Source organism: Bos grunniens, chromosome 4 (genome assembly GCF_055505025.1).
Source record: "Bos grunniens cultivar Pamir isolate PY7600 chromosome 4, Bosgru_T2T1.0, whole genome shotgun sequence".
In the NCBI taxonomy this organism is placed as follows: domain Eukaryota; kingdom Metazoa; phylum Chordata; class Mammalia; order Artiodactyla; family Bovidae; genus Bos; species Bos grunniens.
The window spans coordinates 66,671,242-66,686,539 of record NC_141168.1 but is presented as its reverse complement, the minus strand read 5'-3'; the positions used below and the strand labels follow the sequence as shown (position 1 = coordinate 66,686,539).

Genomic DNA, 15,298 nt, shown 5'->3' with positions numbered 1-15,298 from the left:
CTAACCACCTCCACAGACAATACACATTATCCAGAACGCTGCCACAGTTCACTTAGAATGCTTCAAAAGAGCCTTATCAATGAATAGCAGTCAAACTTAGGACTTGACAGCTTTACATCATTAGAGCATCTGTGGAACTTGAAAGTTAATTAAATGAACCAGGTGTAGCTTGGGAGTTAGAAGGCTGTGTGTGTGTGCTCAGTCATTCCTGACTCTGCCACTCCATAGACTGCAGCCCGCTATGCTCCTCTGTCCGTGGAATTCTCCAGGCAAGAATACTGGAGGGGGTTGCCATTTCTTTCTCCAGGGGAGCTTCCATACCCAGGGATAGAACCCTTGTCTCCTGCGTCTCTAGCAACGGCAGGCAGATTCTTTACCACTGAGCCACCTGGGAAGCTTACCTAAGAAGGGGGTTAGAAGGATTAAAAGGAAAAAGGCAATGATTTACAATGTTCATCATAGGACCTTAAACCTGAAATAATAGAAGCAAGATGGGTAAAGAATCTCTTCCCTCCTCTCATTAATTCAATACACTTAAGTAATCAAACATTTATTAAGCATAAACCATGTAGCAGCAACTGTGCTGGCCTCAGTCATGGCCATAAGTATTAATGGTCTCAGAAAAACCTGGTCTCTGTACCCAGTATGTCTGGACACATAACCCATCACAGAGAGTGGAGAAAAAAGCCTTATAACTGATACTTGGGCCCAAGAACAATCATAATAAAAACTGATAAATTCACTTGAGTGCTTACCCACTTAGCTCTGTGCTAATCAACATGTAATATGCATTTTCTTATATAACCTTTAAAATAGTACAATGAGGTATATAGAATCAGTACCTACATTCTAAAAATGAGAAATACAATCTCAGAGAGTTTAGGGAACTTTCTCTATGCCATTATTAATGATGCATCCAGGGTCTGGATTCTGGCATTCAGCTTCTATTGCTCTCTAGGACCCTGAACCTAAGGTACTTAAAACAAAACATGGACAATGGTTCTCCCTAGCTTTTAGGGCAGAACCCAGATGAGCATGGAGTAATGCACCTCTAGGAAAAAGTGTGTCAGGGAACTTGAGCTCCATTCTAGAACAGTCTAAAATGGCTGTCATCGACCAATATGGGGAGCCATCAGAAATGGCTTATGGTTATCCACCCAACCCTGAAACCAAACCATGAATTGGTTTTGGAATAACTGATGGTTATAGGTTCCTCTCTATAGCAACAATTAAAGCATCTGAACTGTAGCTACATAACCATTTGGTCAACATATTAAAAAGGATAATTTTTCTGAGCAACAAATAGGAGTAAACGCTGAGCACGGTGGAAGTCACCATGACGTGCTCCCAAATATGGACTCCCACGTGAAGAAACATGAAGTATTAAGGCAAGAATCTCCAATTAACTATGAAACGTAACAGGAGAGCCATATTTCCCAGTCCTATTGGGTGGTACTTATGCGAGGTGGGAGGAGAGCTTGTCTATGCCTCTTCTGTATAAAATGAATTCTAAAGAAAACCAAATAATACTGTGATGTGCGTTCAAACATGAGTGCCACTGAGAAGATTTAAATCCAAACCTCTCAGTTTTCTTTCCTTACATTTAAAGTTAAAAATGCTCTAAGTATAAACAGTACACCTGAATAGTCTCTGCTTTTCAGTATTTTACATAGAGGAAGCATTCTCTAGTGTAATGAAATGGTATTCATTAATGGGTGATCAGCAATAAGTTAGCAAAGGCTGGTAAAAGAAATGAGGGTCCCTAACAGCAGAGCCTCTGGATGTTGTGAGGAAACTCAGCGGATGCCAAGAGGAGGATTTCAAGTAGAAGGACGTACAAGCTCAGTAAAGAGGAGGCGATTGTGAATTAGAGAGAGAGGCTTGTGTTTTAAGACCAATTAAGTGCTTACTATTATGAGAACTAAAACCTCTTCAAAATGAATAAATGGGTTAAATAGAATGGGGATTACCATTTAAGTAGAGCATTCTAACTTTGCTTCAGATCATGGGAATTCTACAAGATCACAAAGGAGAGAATTAGCTGAGCAAAATAGTTTCATTTAATGGGAAATTTATTTCGGAAGGGAAGCTAAGGAAAATTTCTGGAGTGAAGTAATGACATTTAGAATTAGGAGACGTTTATGTAAAAAGTGATGTCCAACGATAAAGTTAAGTAATAAGAATTTTCAGAAAGACCCAGAAAAATCTGAGACACCTGAGGCACTTTAGAAAGAAGAAAAATGTAAGCTCTCCATAGGAAATAATTAGAATAGTAGAATTTGACCTAAATTAAAGGAAAATTTACTCATGCCTATGAGTATAGGTACAGTAACACACACACACACGCACACACACTCACAGATATACTCCTTCCTACCTTAAAAATCCCCCCAAAGACCGAGATCAAAATGTTACTTCTATTCCTTTTCTAGTCTAATTAAAACATGAAATGTTGCCTATTGCCTGTTATCAGTTTATGCATATTATGGATTAAATAGAAAAATTAGTATTAATTGAGGATGTCACTTCACTGCAACATTTATTCCACCAAATTAGAGGACCAGTGATTATTAAAATAAGGCATAGCTCCAAATTATATACTGTCCCACATATGCTACTCTGAGGGGAAAAGCCAGTGTTAGCCATAGAAAGAGACTCTTACAAATTCTAAAATGGAAGCCCCATTCCAGAAATTAAATACCAGAATATTTTTCTCAGAATACAAATGGCTTTTAAATTGTAAAGAGAATAAAAAAATTATTAAAAAACAAAACTCTCCCAAACTTCCTCACAAAACCTTCTTATGTTTTTAATTCTTTACTTATTTGATTTAGATTTTTTTTAAATAACAAATTTCAGTGGTTGGAAATATCTTTTTAATTTAAATTTCATAAGAAACAGAGCTACAATGCACATTCCCTGACCAGATTGTATGTGGCCTATTTATTCGAAATGTTTGATTCCATATGGATTTCTGCTCTTTATTTATAACTTCAAGAAAGGATTCTAATAAGTTAGCAACTCAAGGACAACTGACTTGAAATCCAGGCCTTGAGAGCACAGTCCCTCAGGTCTGCCACCTGTGATGTTTTCTAGAAGGACTAGGGGAGGCACACATAGCTGGAAATCTGTGTAGAACTTGTACCCAGTGGGAGCCACAAGTGGGTGGTCCACTGAGGTCAGGGTTAAAGTTCACAGAATAATTTGGAAATTATTCTCAGCTTGGATCTCGTTTATGAGGCCTGAGAATACACCCTTTAATTAGAATACAATTTCCAAAGCAGCCACTCCCTTGACTTTCCAGAGCCCAGTTATTCTCAGAAAAGTAAAAACAGCCTCGTCACACTGACAGCTAACAGTCCCCTATAAATTATGCCTTAAATGTCCAACAAAAAAGGCAGCAGGCATCCGGGACAACAGAGATGTTAGCTGCCAGCCCTCACTCACCACTCTCAAGAAGAGACAGAGAGAAGTTGTATTCAACAGCAGAGTCACTCCCCTTTGCTTCTTGCTTATGCAGCTGAACTGTCCCATGGAAGCTTGGAAAAAGAGTGGGTTGCACATTTGAAAATGTTCCCACACCCCAGCCGGCCTTATTTTTCTGATGATCCCTCCATCCAGCTAACCTCGCACTACAGTGGGAAACTAAAATCAATTCCATGAGAGCCAGCTGTCCGCCTCTTCCACGGTGCTCAGGGAGCCGCACAGGACTCCTGGCACAGGAGCCAGCCCAGGCCTGACTCACGCAGATGTTCCCCTCCTCCCCACGCAGCTCTGAGCCACAGCCTTCTTTCCAGGGCTATTGTTATTACAAAAGATGCACTAGGCCCCAAAAATGCTCTAGATGCTGAAGTAAGAGGAAAACACACATCTCTCTAACTGCAGGGTTAAGAGAGACAGACGCTAAATGACGCAGAGATGGCCAAGGACTCAATGGGGAAAGCCAAAGATGGAAAGTCAGGCTAGCTTAGCAGACGTTAGTGTCTGGGAGTTGGAACAGCAAAAGCTATCAGATTATCAAACTTGCAGATGCTATCCAGGCTTGAGTTGGTTTTAAAGATGACATAAAGTGTTCCATTTTGGAAAATCCACATATCAAATTTTTCTGTAGACCCAACAGAGTAGCCTTTGTCTAGAGAAGTGTGACTGGGAAAATAACAAACATGTAGTTTCTGAAATCTGTCATCAGAATTCATAATCCAAAGTCACCCACAAATATGTGGAAATTCTCGGCAACTTATGTTTTGAGTAAGAGCAGCATTACTGTCTTTGGCCATTATCTTCTGATATCCATTCATCTGTCAATTTTCCCAGCCACTCTCTCAAAGGAGGTAATAAATCTCTCTCTCTGGGTTCTTTCAGTGTATGTTAGTATGTGTACCTAGACAGTTGTTCCCAAATACTCCAGTACCCCATGACACAGGCTGCATCATTATCTCAATTAAAAAAACTATTTCATGCACTTTACAATATTTATCACTGTCCATAATCAATACAGACAAGAGAGAGGAGTCTCTTTTAAATCCATTCACTTTAATGATGTGAGTACTGCGGCTAAAATGAGTTTCATCAAATAGCACTAAAACATGACTTTTTTTTAACACAACATGACTCTCCATATCCTTATGCAACGGTGGTTATATTTTAGTTGTTATCCTATGAGTTCTTATTCATGTTTTTCCAAGTGTGGGCCTTGGGAAGGGAAACTGGTGAAATAAATCAATTAATGAAACACACATACTTAAAATTCTATGAATACAGGGGGAAAAAAACAAGCAAACAATCATGCCTCCCAAAAGGTAAAGTTAAAATTGTCTGTAAGACCCTGTCTCATGCTCTCTTGTTGCTGAAAAATCACAGATAAAATATGCTAGTATCTCACAAACCCTTAAGTTTCACAATAGCAGTGTCAACATTTAGAAAGAAGATGACCAATATATGTTTTGGAGATAAATATTTACTTGAAATAATTTTTTTTGATTCTTTGGAAAAGCTGAATAAATCTTGCTCCTAATTTCTGAGTTTCACTTCCTTTCTATTCCCTTCCCCAGTAGAAAAGTGTAAAAAACCAAATAGTTCTAAAATTAAACTAAAACAGTCACTTTTAGAGCTTTTGCTTGAAAACTTTACGTCTCCTTCTACAGTGTTTTTATTGTTTTTTTTTTCTTCTACAAAGTTGGTTTTTCCTTCTACCTGCTTTTTTTCTATTTGGTTTCAATTATTCAAAGTAAATGTAATAAGTAACACAAAAAAGTTTCAGTATTATAGAGTTGTCTGAACTGAAGAATTAAATTAAAAACAACAAAAAAAAGTAAAGTAACACTTGATTCCCAGAATAAAATTTTCCTCTGTCTTCTCTGAAAATTTGAAAAGTGACATGGATAATTTGGTTACCATAAATGATAATTTCAGATGTAGTACTCCTAAGGCCATCCAGGCATGGCACAGCACAGTGGTGTTCTTTCTATATGTACATTCACTACACAGAATCTTTAACTATGTGGCAAATTCATCTTGAATCCACCAGGGGGAATTTAGCGGCCAGAACAAGCACAACCTGCCATCAACATGGATTCTGAATAGCACTTAAAAGATACTGGTGTTTCTGGACATTCCCAGAGTAAAACAAAACTAAACCAAAGCTTATTACATATTCTACAGAGCACTTTTAAGAAGAGGAAGAGAATAAAAAGAAGCTAAGTAGTGATAAAAGTGTTAACTGTGAAAAAACAGTTTGGAATCATTTGGCCAGAACAGGGACCACATGCGTTACCAAAATACTACTCACTGTCCTCTACCTCATCTCTATCTTTTTAGTTTCACTGTCTGTTTATACGTAGAATTGTCCAACTTCTGCTTAGTTGTTACTCAAGAAGGAATTAAGTTTTGTCTAAATCTCTCTGAGGATGGAGTTCAAAATTTTCAGCTCAATACTTCCTTTTTAAAGACAGGATGAAAGCCGGCAGACAGTATTATTTATACACTGCTTTTACTTCTATATTTTAAAAGACTCATGAAAAACACTTGCAGGTAAGTTGCTGATTTACAGATTTCTAGTAGAATTATATGAGATGATTAACTGAGAGCATATTATTATAGTTATGTCCCTGAATCACTCCAATTTTCTCCAAAAATACTTACTTCTGATGAGTTCATCATCCGAACAATTTCCCCAAATGGACTGGTCTTGCATCTCTCCATGTGTGAAGCAGCTATCGGTAGCTTGAGTTATCTCTCTCTCAGTATTTTCTTTATCACATTTTTCTAAAAAAAAAAAAAAAAAAAAAAGTATTATCATTAAATGTTACATATTTTTCTGTTTTCATTTTTATAGATTTCCTTTTTCCCAAATGCTTCTATAAATCTGCCATAATTTAAAGAAATAGGCACAATACCTCTACTAACCATTGCCTACGTTATTGACTCAATAGAGATTTACTAGCATCTACTCTATGACTGCGCTTCAGAAGCGGCACTAATGGTAGAGAACATGCCTGCCAATGCAGGAGACTCAAGAAACGCAGGTTTGGTCCCTGGGTCAGGAAGACCCTCTGGAGGAGGGCATAGCAATCCACTCTTGTTTGGAGAATCCCTTGCACAGAGAAGCCTGATAGTCTACAGCCCATAGGGTTGAAGCATCTTAGCACACACACATGCACTTTATGACTAGCATTGAAGAAACATTTTACTGTAAAAACTGTCTGTTAAGATTACTGTAAACAGGTTATCAAAACATAGCAAATGATCTGCCATGATAGAAAAATGTGTAACAATTCTACCAAGGATGGAAGTGAGTCCACACATTAGAGGGCAAGGGTGGCAGGGAAAGCATCAAAGATGATGAGAGATTTATTTGTGAGTTTATGGGTTCTCCAGGGAGGAAGCCAATGAGTAAGGAAAAGTAATGTCTTATTGGGAACATAAGCAAAAAGCTGACTATAACACAAGGGTAAATGAATGTCATGAGAGGTCTAGAGCACTAAAGAGATTCAAAGTACGAAGATACTCAACAGAATTCAGAGCTCAAGAAAAGCATGATAGAAAATGGTGTATGTTGGATAATCTTTAAGATCAGCAGGAATTCTCAAAGTAGAGATGAGAGAAAAGCCATTCCAAGTGAAAGAATTGCAGGGCAAACTCCAAAAGCAGACACTTGGGCAAGAGTTCAAATTTTCTGCACTGTGAACTACTTAAAGAGGGATATTAGGAAATAAGAAAAGTCTGAACAGGGACATGCTATGGATATTTGCATGCCAAGGTGAAAAATCTGGACCTAATTTCAAAGTAAGATAAACAAGTGACAGTAGGCACGGTAGCTTTATGAACTGTCTAATCAAAGCCACACATAGGGGAAATGAACAAACTTATACACACCAGAGGTTCTCAATCCTGCTGCTGCTGCTGCTGCTGCTAAGTCGCTTCAGTCGTGTCCGACTCTGTGCGACCCCACAGACGGCAGCCCACCAGGCTCCCCCGTCCCTGGGCAAGAACACTGGAGTGGGTACTTTAACTCACTCAGGGGACTTCTTAAAAAATAGTTTCCTGGGCCTCATAACCTAAAATTCTACTTTAATTTGGGGGTGGGGGACCCAGGTGATTCAACTGTCCTTAAATCCTTAAGAAGCACTGGAAGATGGACGCATCTAACAGGGAGAACAGAGTAAGGGAAACTAAAAGGGAGACTGATGAGAGTTTTGTCACCTGGATAAGAAGATGGGAAAGGAGGTAACTGTGAGAAAATAATTAGAGGATTCACAGTCTATCAAAGAAGATGATAGCTGGAGATGACTGAGTCGTCTTAGAATAGATTTGACTGGGAAAACCTAGAGATCAGGAAAATAATTTATAAAATACATATTTGTATATGTATCTATGTATAACTGAATCACTCTGCTGTACAGCAGAAATTTGAAAAAGGAAATAGTAACCCACTCCAGTATTCTTGCCTAGAAAATTCCATGGACAGAGGAACATGGTGGGCTACAGTACACGGGATCACAAAGAGTCGGCCACGACTGAGCACGTTGGCACAGCAGAAATTAACACATTATAAATCAACTATACTTTAAATATATATTTTTTAAATAAAAATATATATTTGTATATAGTAGATATTTGGGCACTGTATTATGCAGTTGAATATACAATCAATTACAAAACACATCCCAACCTTCATGGACTATAGCCCAACCAACAGTCTAGTGGATGAGTTTAGTTTTGAACATCTGCAAGTCACAAAGTTATAGCTGAAACAGTTATCTTCCTAAACTTGACTGCCCAAGTCATTCAAGTGAATAGGCTCACCAAAACTGTAAGTCTATGAAAAGAAGAGTATCAGGAGGGTTCTATACAATTAGAAAGGAATCAGAGAAGGAAGAAAAACTAGATGATGTCAAGCCATGGAAGCAAGGAAAGGAAAGAGATTCAAACAGAAGTTGTTAGTCAACTGTATTAACATTTCCAGTGGAAGGGAAAAAAAAAAAAAAAAAGTTCTGCACATGCAGAAATTTCTCCTGTACCATGGAGATTTCACAATTGAAAAGTTCTGCCATAAAATACATTTCAACACATGAAAATAGATGGACACTCAGGAATAAGTCCAGAGGCTAAGATTTCTGAATTTTAAAAAATTGGGTCTTCAATGCTAAGTATTTTTAGAAAGGAAAACCGTATTCAGATAGCAGTAAAATATAAATTAGAACCATACTAAACCAACATGTTCTAGATTTATGTAACATTTACTCAGCATTATCCTAGGAAAAACGTAACCTTCCTGAGATGTGTTAGTTTCAATTAAAATCTTGACTTTTTAAAACAACTTCTGAAATCTTTCCACTGCCACAGTCAACCCAAGGCCTTTCTGAGATGATCAATAGAAAAGATTTTTCTAGTAGCTCTACACAGGGACTCTCTCCTCAGCAGAGTCCTACTTTCTTGCTGCTACTGTTATGTAGCTGACTGCCGCCAGGTGTCATGCTAGTAGGCTTGATTCAATTAGTAACTCTAATTGAAGCTGAATGAAATTAATTATATAATTTTGAGCTGTTCAAGTTTAATTCCATTAAAATTAATTCATGAAACCAGGGCATTATGAAGCAATGCTGACTAAAAGAAAATAGGTATGAATAAAGCCTCTAGACACACTTGACTCACATTTGAATCATGTCCAATATTCAAGTGCTAAACACAGACCCTCTCAACTCTCCCATTGACTAAATGAAAATGTTATGTGGCTCGTACACACACAATTTTAGTAGTGACCCACTGCTAAGAAGAAAACAATGCTCCTCCTGCTCTGAATATTTACTGAGACAATTAGCTTTTTTTTTTTTAAGTTTCCTTATCTGGGAAATTCTAGAATTAGATGATCTCTAGAGTCCTTCTCAAGTTGTAAAAGAAAAGAAAAATTATCATTCTCTGTCTCATTACATTCAAGAAATGATAACTATGTAACTACTATTAAATCACAATCGTCAATCTACCCAGCATTGCCTCCTTTGAAAACTAAACGTCCCTAAGAGTTGTTCTCAGGCTTTTGCTATGATCCTTAACACTCAGAACCAGAGCAAGGCTCAGAAAAAACTCCAAATTTAAACTGACTCACCAATTCTTCACTCATAAACTTCTGTGACTACTTGACTAGTTTGTGTTTTTTTTAACATATCTATTTTTATTAACACATCTTTAACATTTAATGAAAATGGCAGCCTCATAAATGGTGTGCAGTTATATCTAATATTGAATAAATGCACTCAGAGAGAATGAGATTTAACTGATTACTGCAAAATGGGCACCATGATGTCCAGCCAATCTTATTACAACTTTCAATAGGTTTGGGTCAGCCACTACTCATTAAGAGGAGAAAATAGCAGTTTCTAATAATGGATTTCTGTTATCTGTTTACGTTGTCTATCACTTCTGAATTACAGCAGCAGAAGCCATGGTCCTGGTTTAACTGATTCCTTTCTAGCTTTATGAAGGTCTGTAGGTGCAATTCAACTGCTATTTGGGCCTGAAAGATATGACAGGACCACAAAGATCTCAAAGGCGATCAAATAATTTCAATGAAGCATAAAATCAATCTATCTTTCTACAGGTTTCTGTATATTCATCCTTTCCTCCCCAACTATATATATACAAGCACTCTTTCCCAACTTAGTAAATTTCTCTTAAAAGGGGATCTTCATGATGTCAATCATGCTGTTCTTCCAAGCCACTGGCTCTCTACTGTAGACCACATTTAACACAAAGATGCACAAGTCCCAACTTCAGGGTCCCAATTTGGGTGATACAGAGAAAGGAGGGTGTCACCATCATATACAGCCAGATTTGAAGAGGACTGTTTTAGGTAAGCTCTTTGGTACTATACAATTTAGAGAAAACTTAGGAAGCGTTAATTGCTCAGCTGTGTCCACCTCTTCATGACTCCATGAACTTAGCCTGCCCAGGCTCTTCAGTCCATGGAATTCTCCAGGCAAGAATACTGGAGTGTGTTGCCAGAAGAGGGAATCCTTCTCCAGGGGAGCTTCCCAATTCAAGGATTGAACACAGGTCTCCTGAATTGCAGGCAGATTCTTTACCATCTGAGCCACCAGGGAAGCCCTTCTGTACTGTAAAATTTAGAGAAAATTTAGAAAAGCCCATCAAATACTGAGATATAGGCCTTGCTTCTCATCCCTTTGTCAGAGTAGTCCAAGTTATCAGAAAATATAATTTTATCAAATCACTAATTAAAATAGAGGGATTTAGTTCTATCCCTATGTTAGGACAACACTAAAACCTAAATTACTACACGTAACACTAAACAGTCCTACTAATAGATGAACATTAAGAAGTATGTGTTAGATGTTAATACAAAAGTTGAAGACACTTTAAAAATATCACTAGAGCAAAGGACAGTCATATACCACTGGCATCTGCTGCCAAGAGGCTAGCTCCCACACATTCTCCTTTGCCCACACCAAGGAGGGAAACGCAGAAGAATCAGTGGATGAGGGGGAAAAGCTTGCTCCCTGATAATGAATCCTCTAGCTGGGGAGACCAAACACACACACAAAATAATCAAGCAACTACAAAACAGAAGGAAATGAAAACTGCCCTGGGTCTTAATTCTGGGTCAAAGACTGACCAGCTGTGTGTCTGGGGCTCAGCCTCATTCTCTTTATCCAGAAATGAGGGCATTGAGCTGGATGGCTGCAGAGATGGCTTTGTTGTCTGTAAAATTCTGTAAATCCGAGTCTGCACAAAGGCTAAACAATTGAGCCAAAACTTCATACACACACACACACTGTAGGGTGTTTAGAATGGAGAAGAGAAAAATCATAGAAAAATTCTGTAAAGCCCTGGGTTTGAATTAATTTTCAAAGAAAATGACAAGCATAAATTATACCTAACAGTCAAAGGAAAAAGGTAAGAATTCTAAAGGATTAATTTAAATATAATATGTCATACTCAGAAATGACTATCTGACAGGATCAATACTCTATTTTTTATTATTTTTCTAAAGAAAGGCGTGAATGGTGAGAAGCAATCTCTCTCCAATCTTGATTATTCTTGCTAAAGGATATGAGATTCAGGTAAATAGAATTTCCATTTGATTTAAAATTTTATAATATTTTGCCTAGTTGGCATTATCTAATTTTTAAAACTTGAGAGTTTTACTTATCTCAGACAGTTGGGGAATAAAATAACTTAAAAGTGATTAACAAGACAGAACAATCTAAATGTATAAAAGAGTACACTGGATAATAATACATGTAAAATATTATCTATGCCATATTAACAACCATTCAGCTGATATGTAGTTGTTAAGTAAAGAAGAAGAAAATGCTTCCTTTTGTTGAAAGAATAAATTAATGAATTTTATACTTACAGTATTAGCAACTTTCAAAGGACATTAATATGTTTTATTTATTTCATCTTCAGAACCCATTAGCTAATTTCATATCTCTTCCAGGGTAGAAAGCCCATTGCAATACTCAGCCTTTCTCCAAAATTCCAAGGAATGGTACCTCATAAGGGATCATATTCTACTCTTTGTCAGTCTGATTCAGTAGTAAATTGTTCTTTAAGTATAAATATGCCATCAAGTGATCTTTAGCTACTTCTAGTTCTGCCCATTGTAGATAGAAATAATAAACTCACGTCTATAAGACAATCATTCAAAGTATTCATGAGGGTTTTTTTTTTTTTTTTCATTAGTTTGTAGTCAAGCATATTTATTATCTGAACAGATACATGGTTTTAACAAATAAGAGTAAGAAAAGAATCTAATAATGTTGTAATCTGTTTCCAGGATGAAATGAGCTTGCCAAAGTTACCTAACGAACTTTTAAAACATGTACAATACTGTTCATGCCTCATCGTTTTCCAAGAAAGAGACAATATTGTCTACAAGTCCAGACATTTGAATCTTTCTTGATAAACAGAATCTGCCTGCCAATGCAGGATATGCAGGAGACATGGGTTTGATTCCTGGGTCAGGAAGATTCCCTGGAGGAGGAAATGGCAACCCAATCCAATACTCTTGCCTGGAAAATCCCATGAACAGAGGAGCCTGGAGGACTATAGTCTGAGGTGCCACAAAGAGTCAGACTGGACTAAGCACGCATGCACAACTCAATGAATAAGAACAAATGATAAATAAAAAGACTCAGGCTCTCAGGGACAGAAATACTATCCTTACACTGTGCATTTTACTGGAAAAATGTTTAAGAGCACAGAATCTGAAATCAAGGGACCTGGATCCACCACGAACTACATGGATCCTGGGCAATTTCTGTAATCTTTGTCTTTAAAACGGTAGTAACACCAGTCCCTATATCAGAAGGTGGATGTGGAAAGAAATGGAACCATGCCTGGAAAGTAGAATGTCTGGTATATAGTAAGGGCTCATTCATACTTGCTACTAATATTATATTAAGTGTCATTACAATAAGCACCTTTTTAAAACCTTAGGGAGGTGTTGAGGACAGTATCTATCTACTCAGTAATCACTATATAAAAACCAAGCTAGAAATCTGTTTACAGACTGAATATAAGGAAAACTATTTCTTCCTTTGAAAAGCTATATATATATTTTTCCTTATGGACAATGAAAATTATATTAGAGAAAATGCTTTCTTTTTGCCTCACATTTGCAGATAAAATTGAATCATTGGGTTTGACCCTGCAGTTATACCAATACATTTCAATTTTCCCTCAGGCTTGGATCTCCTAGTTTCCATTATTCTGTGTGTGTATATATATGTGCATTTTATATATTTATATATTTGAGATATATATATATATATGTATTTTAAAGTACTTTTACAGGTTACATTAAATATTCTCTTGAACTAGGCATAGTTCAAATGCACAAACCAATCATCAAATCTACTTATCTGTACTTAATATGTATATTTTGTGGAAGACTAGTATAAATGATGGTGCTTGGCAGATATCCTTATAAAACTGCATAAAACTTAATCAGTATACAATTTACTTATTTCTTAAAGCAAGCAGTATTAGTAGCTTTCTTTATGCATAAAATTTGGGGCTGCTGCATGCTGATCTACATCAATTAAATATTTTATTTTAACCTATGAGAGATCACTTATAATCTATATAATATGTATATTCTTATTGCCATGAAACCTATATTCACATCTCCTTTATCTGTAAACAATTTCATTTTTACTCTTCCATTCAAATACCAACATTATTTCAGATTATCTATGTGTATTCTGGATTATGAAATCTTAAATAATCTGAAACTAAAATGTTTGGGAAAAGTAAAAAAAATTTTTTTTTAATCTGGGTCTCTATTTCCCAGAGGCTAAGAAATGTGGAAATCTACAAATATTTTACAAATGTAACCTTTAAAAACCAAAGATAAGGCAGCTTTCAGGAAGACCTGAGGCTCTGGAATTTCACTTCCTCGCTGATCCAAATAAAGAAAAAAGAAAAAATAATCCCTTAAGCTTAATGACCTTTAAGAAACATTGCAAAACCCGCCTGCTTTGCCTGATGTTCTAAAACAGATTAAAATTTCATTGTCCAAAACATTTTAAGATTAAAACCAAAGCATTTTTAGCAGATGAATGAGCATATTACAAAATTTCTTAGTTTTATATATATATACAAAACTTATCATATAATCAGACATACTATGTTTGTTGAATTAATTAAATGCTTAAATCAATTTAATCAACTAATTGTTATTGCCATTATTTTGAAAAATAGTAAGAATTCTGGGAAAAAGCTAAATTCATTCCTTCAAAGGGCTTCTTATGCAGTTAGAAGCTTATGATGTGTTTAGATTTGAAAGAATGAGAAAAATGACACTGACTCAACTAGTTTAGCTGGGGTGGGTAGAGAACAATAGGTTTTATACACAGCAAATCAGAGAACAATTTTAAAATTATATGAATACACAATTGAATACAATATGCAAACAGATAGGTGCAAACTGCAGCAACAGTGCAAATTAATATCTCAACAATCAGGGCTCTAAATAAATGAGGGGTAAGAAGAATTAGGCACTTTCCATAAAAAAAAAAAAGTAGTGGGGAGGTTAGAAAAACGCAAGCTGACACAGGGAACCAGGACACGAGACCTCAGTCATCTTACTCTCCTGCACCTTTTACATCAGAATCTAAAGTTCCTCAGCCTAAAAATGTATTTTCAGGATAACTGACCCCAGACGCCTGCATCTTCAAACACAAGTTCAATAATGTTCTTCCTGCCAGCAAATTCACTCATATTAAAGCCAAACATTCATAAGGCTCATAGAATTTTGAGTTACACGGGCTCATAAAGATCTCTTAACCCAACCTGATAACATAAATTCAGTTCAAAATATCAACATCCAGCATCCCAGAACGAAGGCAAGGAGAGCAGGCATGAATAATTCCAGAGACAGGGAAACCGCCTCAGAAAATAGCTTACTTCAAGTCAGGACTTCTTAAGGATTCAAAGACTTTCCCCAAATCGTCTAAAATTGACTTATAATTTTCACTGATTTATAGAATTTTGTTCTTTGCCATCACTCTAATCCTTCCTCCATGTGACAGAGCCTCCACATTCAATTTACTTTTATAAGCATGATAATCTTTTTCAGTTCAGTTCAGTCACTCAGTCGTGTCCGACTTTTTGTGATCCCATGACTGCAGCACACCAGGCCTCCCTGTCCATCACCAACTCCTGGAGTTTACTCAAACTCATGTCCATTGAGTCGGTGATGCCATCCAATCATCTCATCCTCTGTCATCCCCTTCTCCTCCCACCCTCAATCTTTCCCAGCATCAAGGTCTTTTCA

General features: G+C 36.8%; 1 protein-coding gene across 5 annotated transcripts in view; it reads right to left on the bottom strand.

Moving 5' to 3' along the window:
- MDFIC (MyoD family inhibitor domain containing) overlaps window positions 1–15,298 on the bottom strand; it is a 157,044-nt gene that overhangs the window by 70,120 nt on the left and 71,626 nt on the right. For all 5 annotated transcript variants that reach the window (XM_086396703.1, XM_086396702.1, XM_086396704.1 and 2 more), the window contains one exon: window positions 6,142–6,264. In XM_086396703.1, coding sequence (XP_086252829.1) covers window positions 6,142–6,264 — 123 coding nt within the window. The remainder of the gene's footprint in view (window positions 1–6,141; window positions 6,265–15,298) is intronic.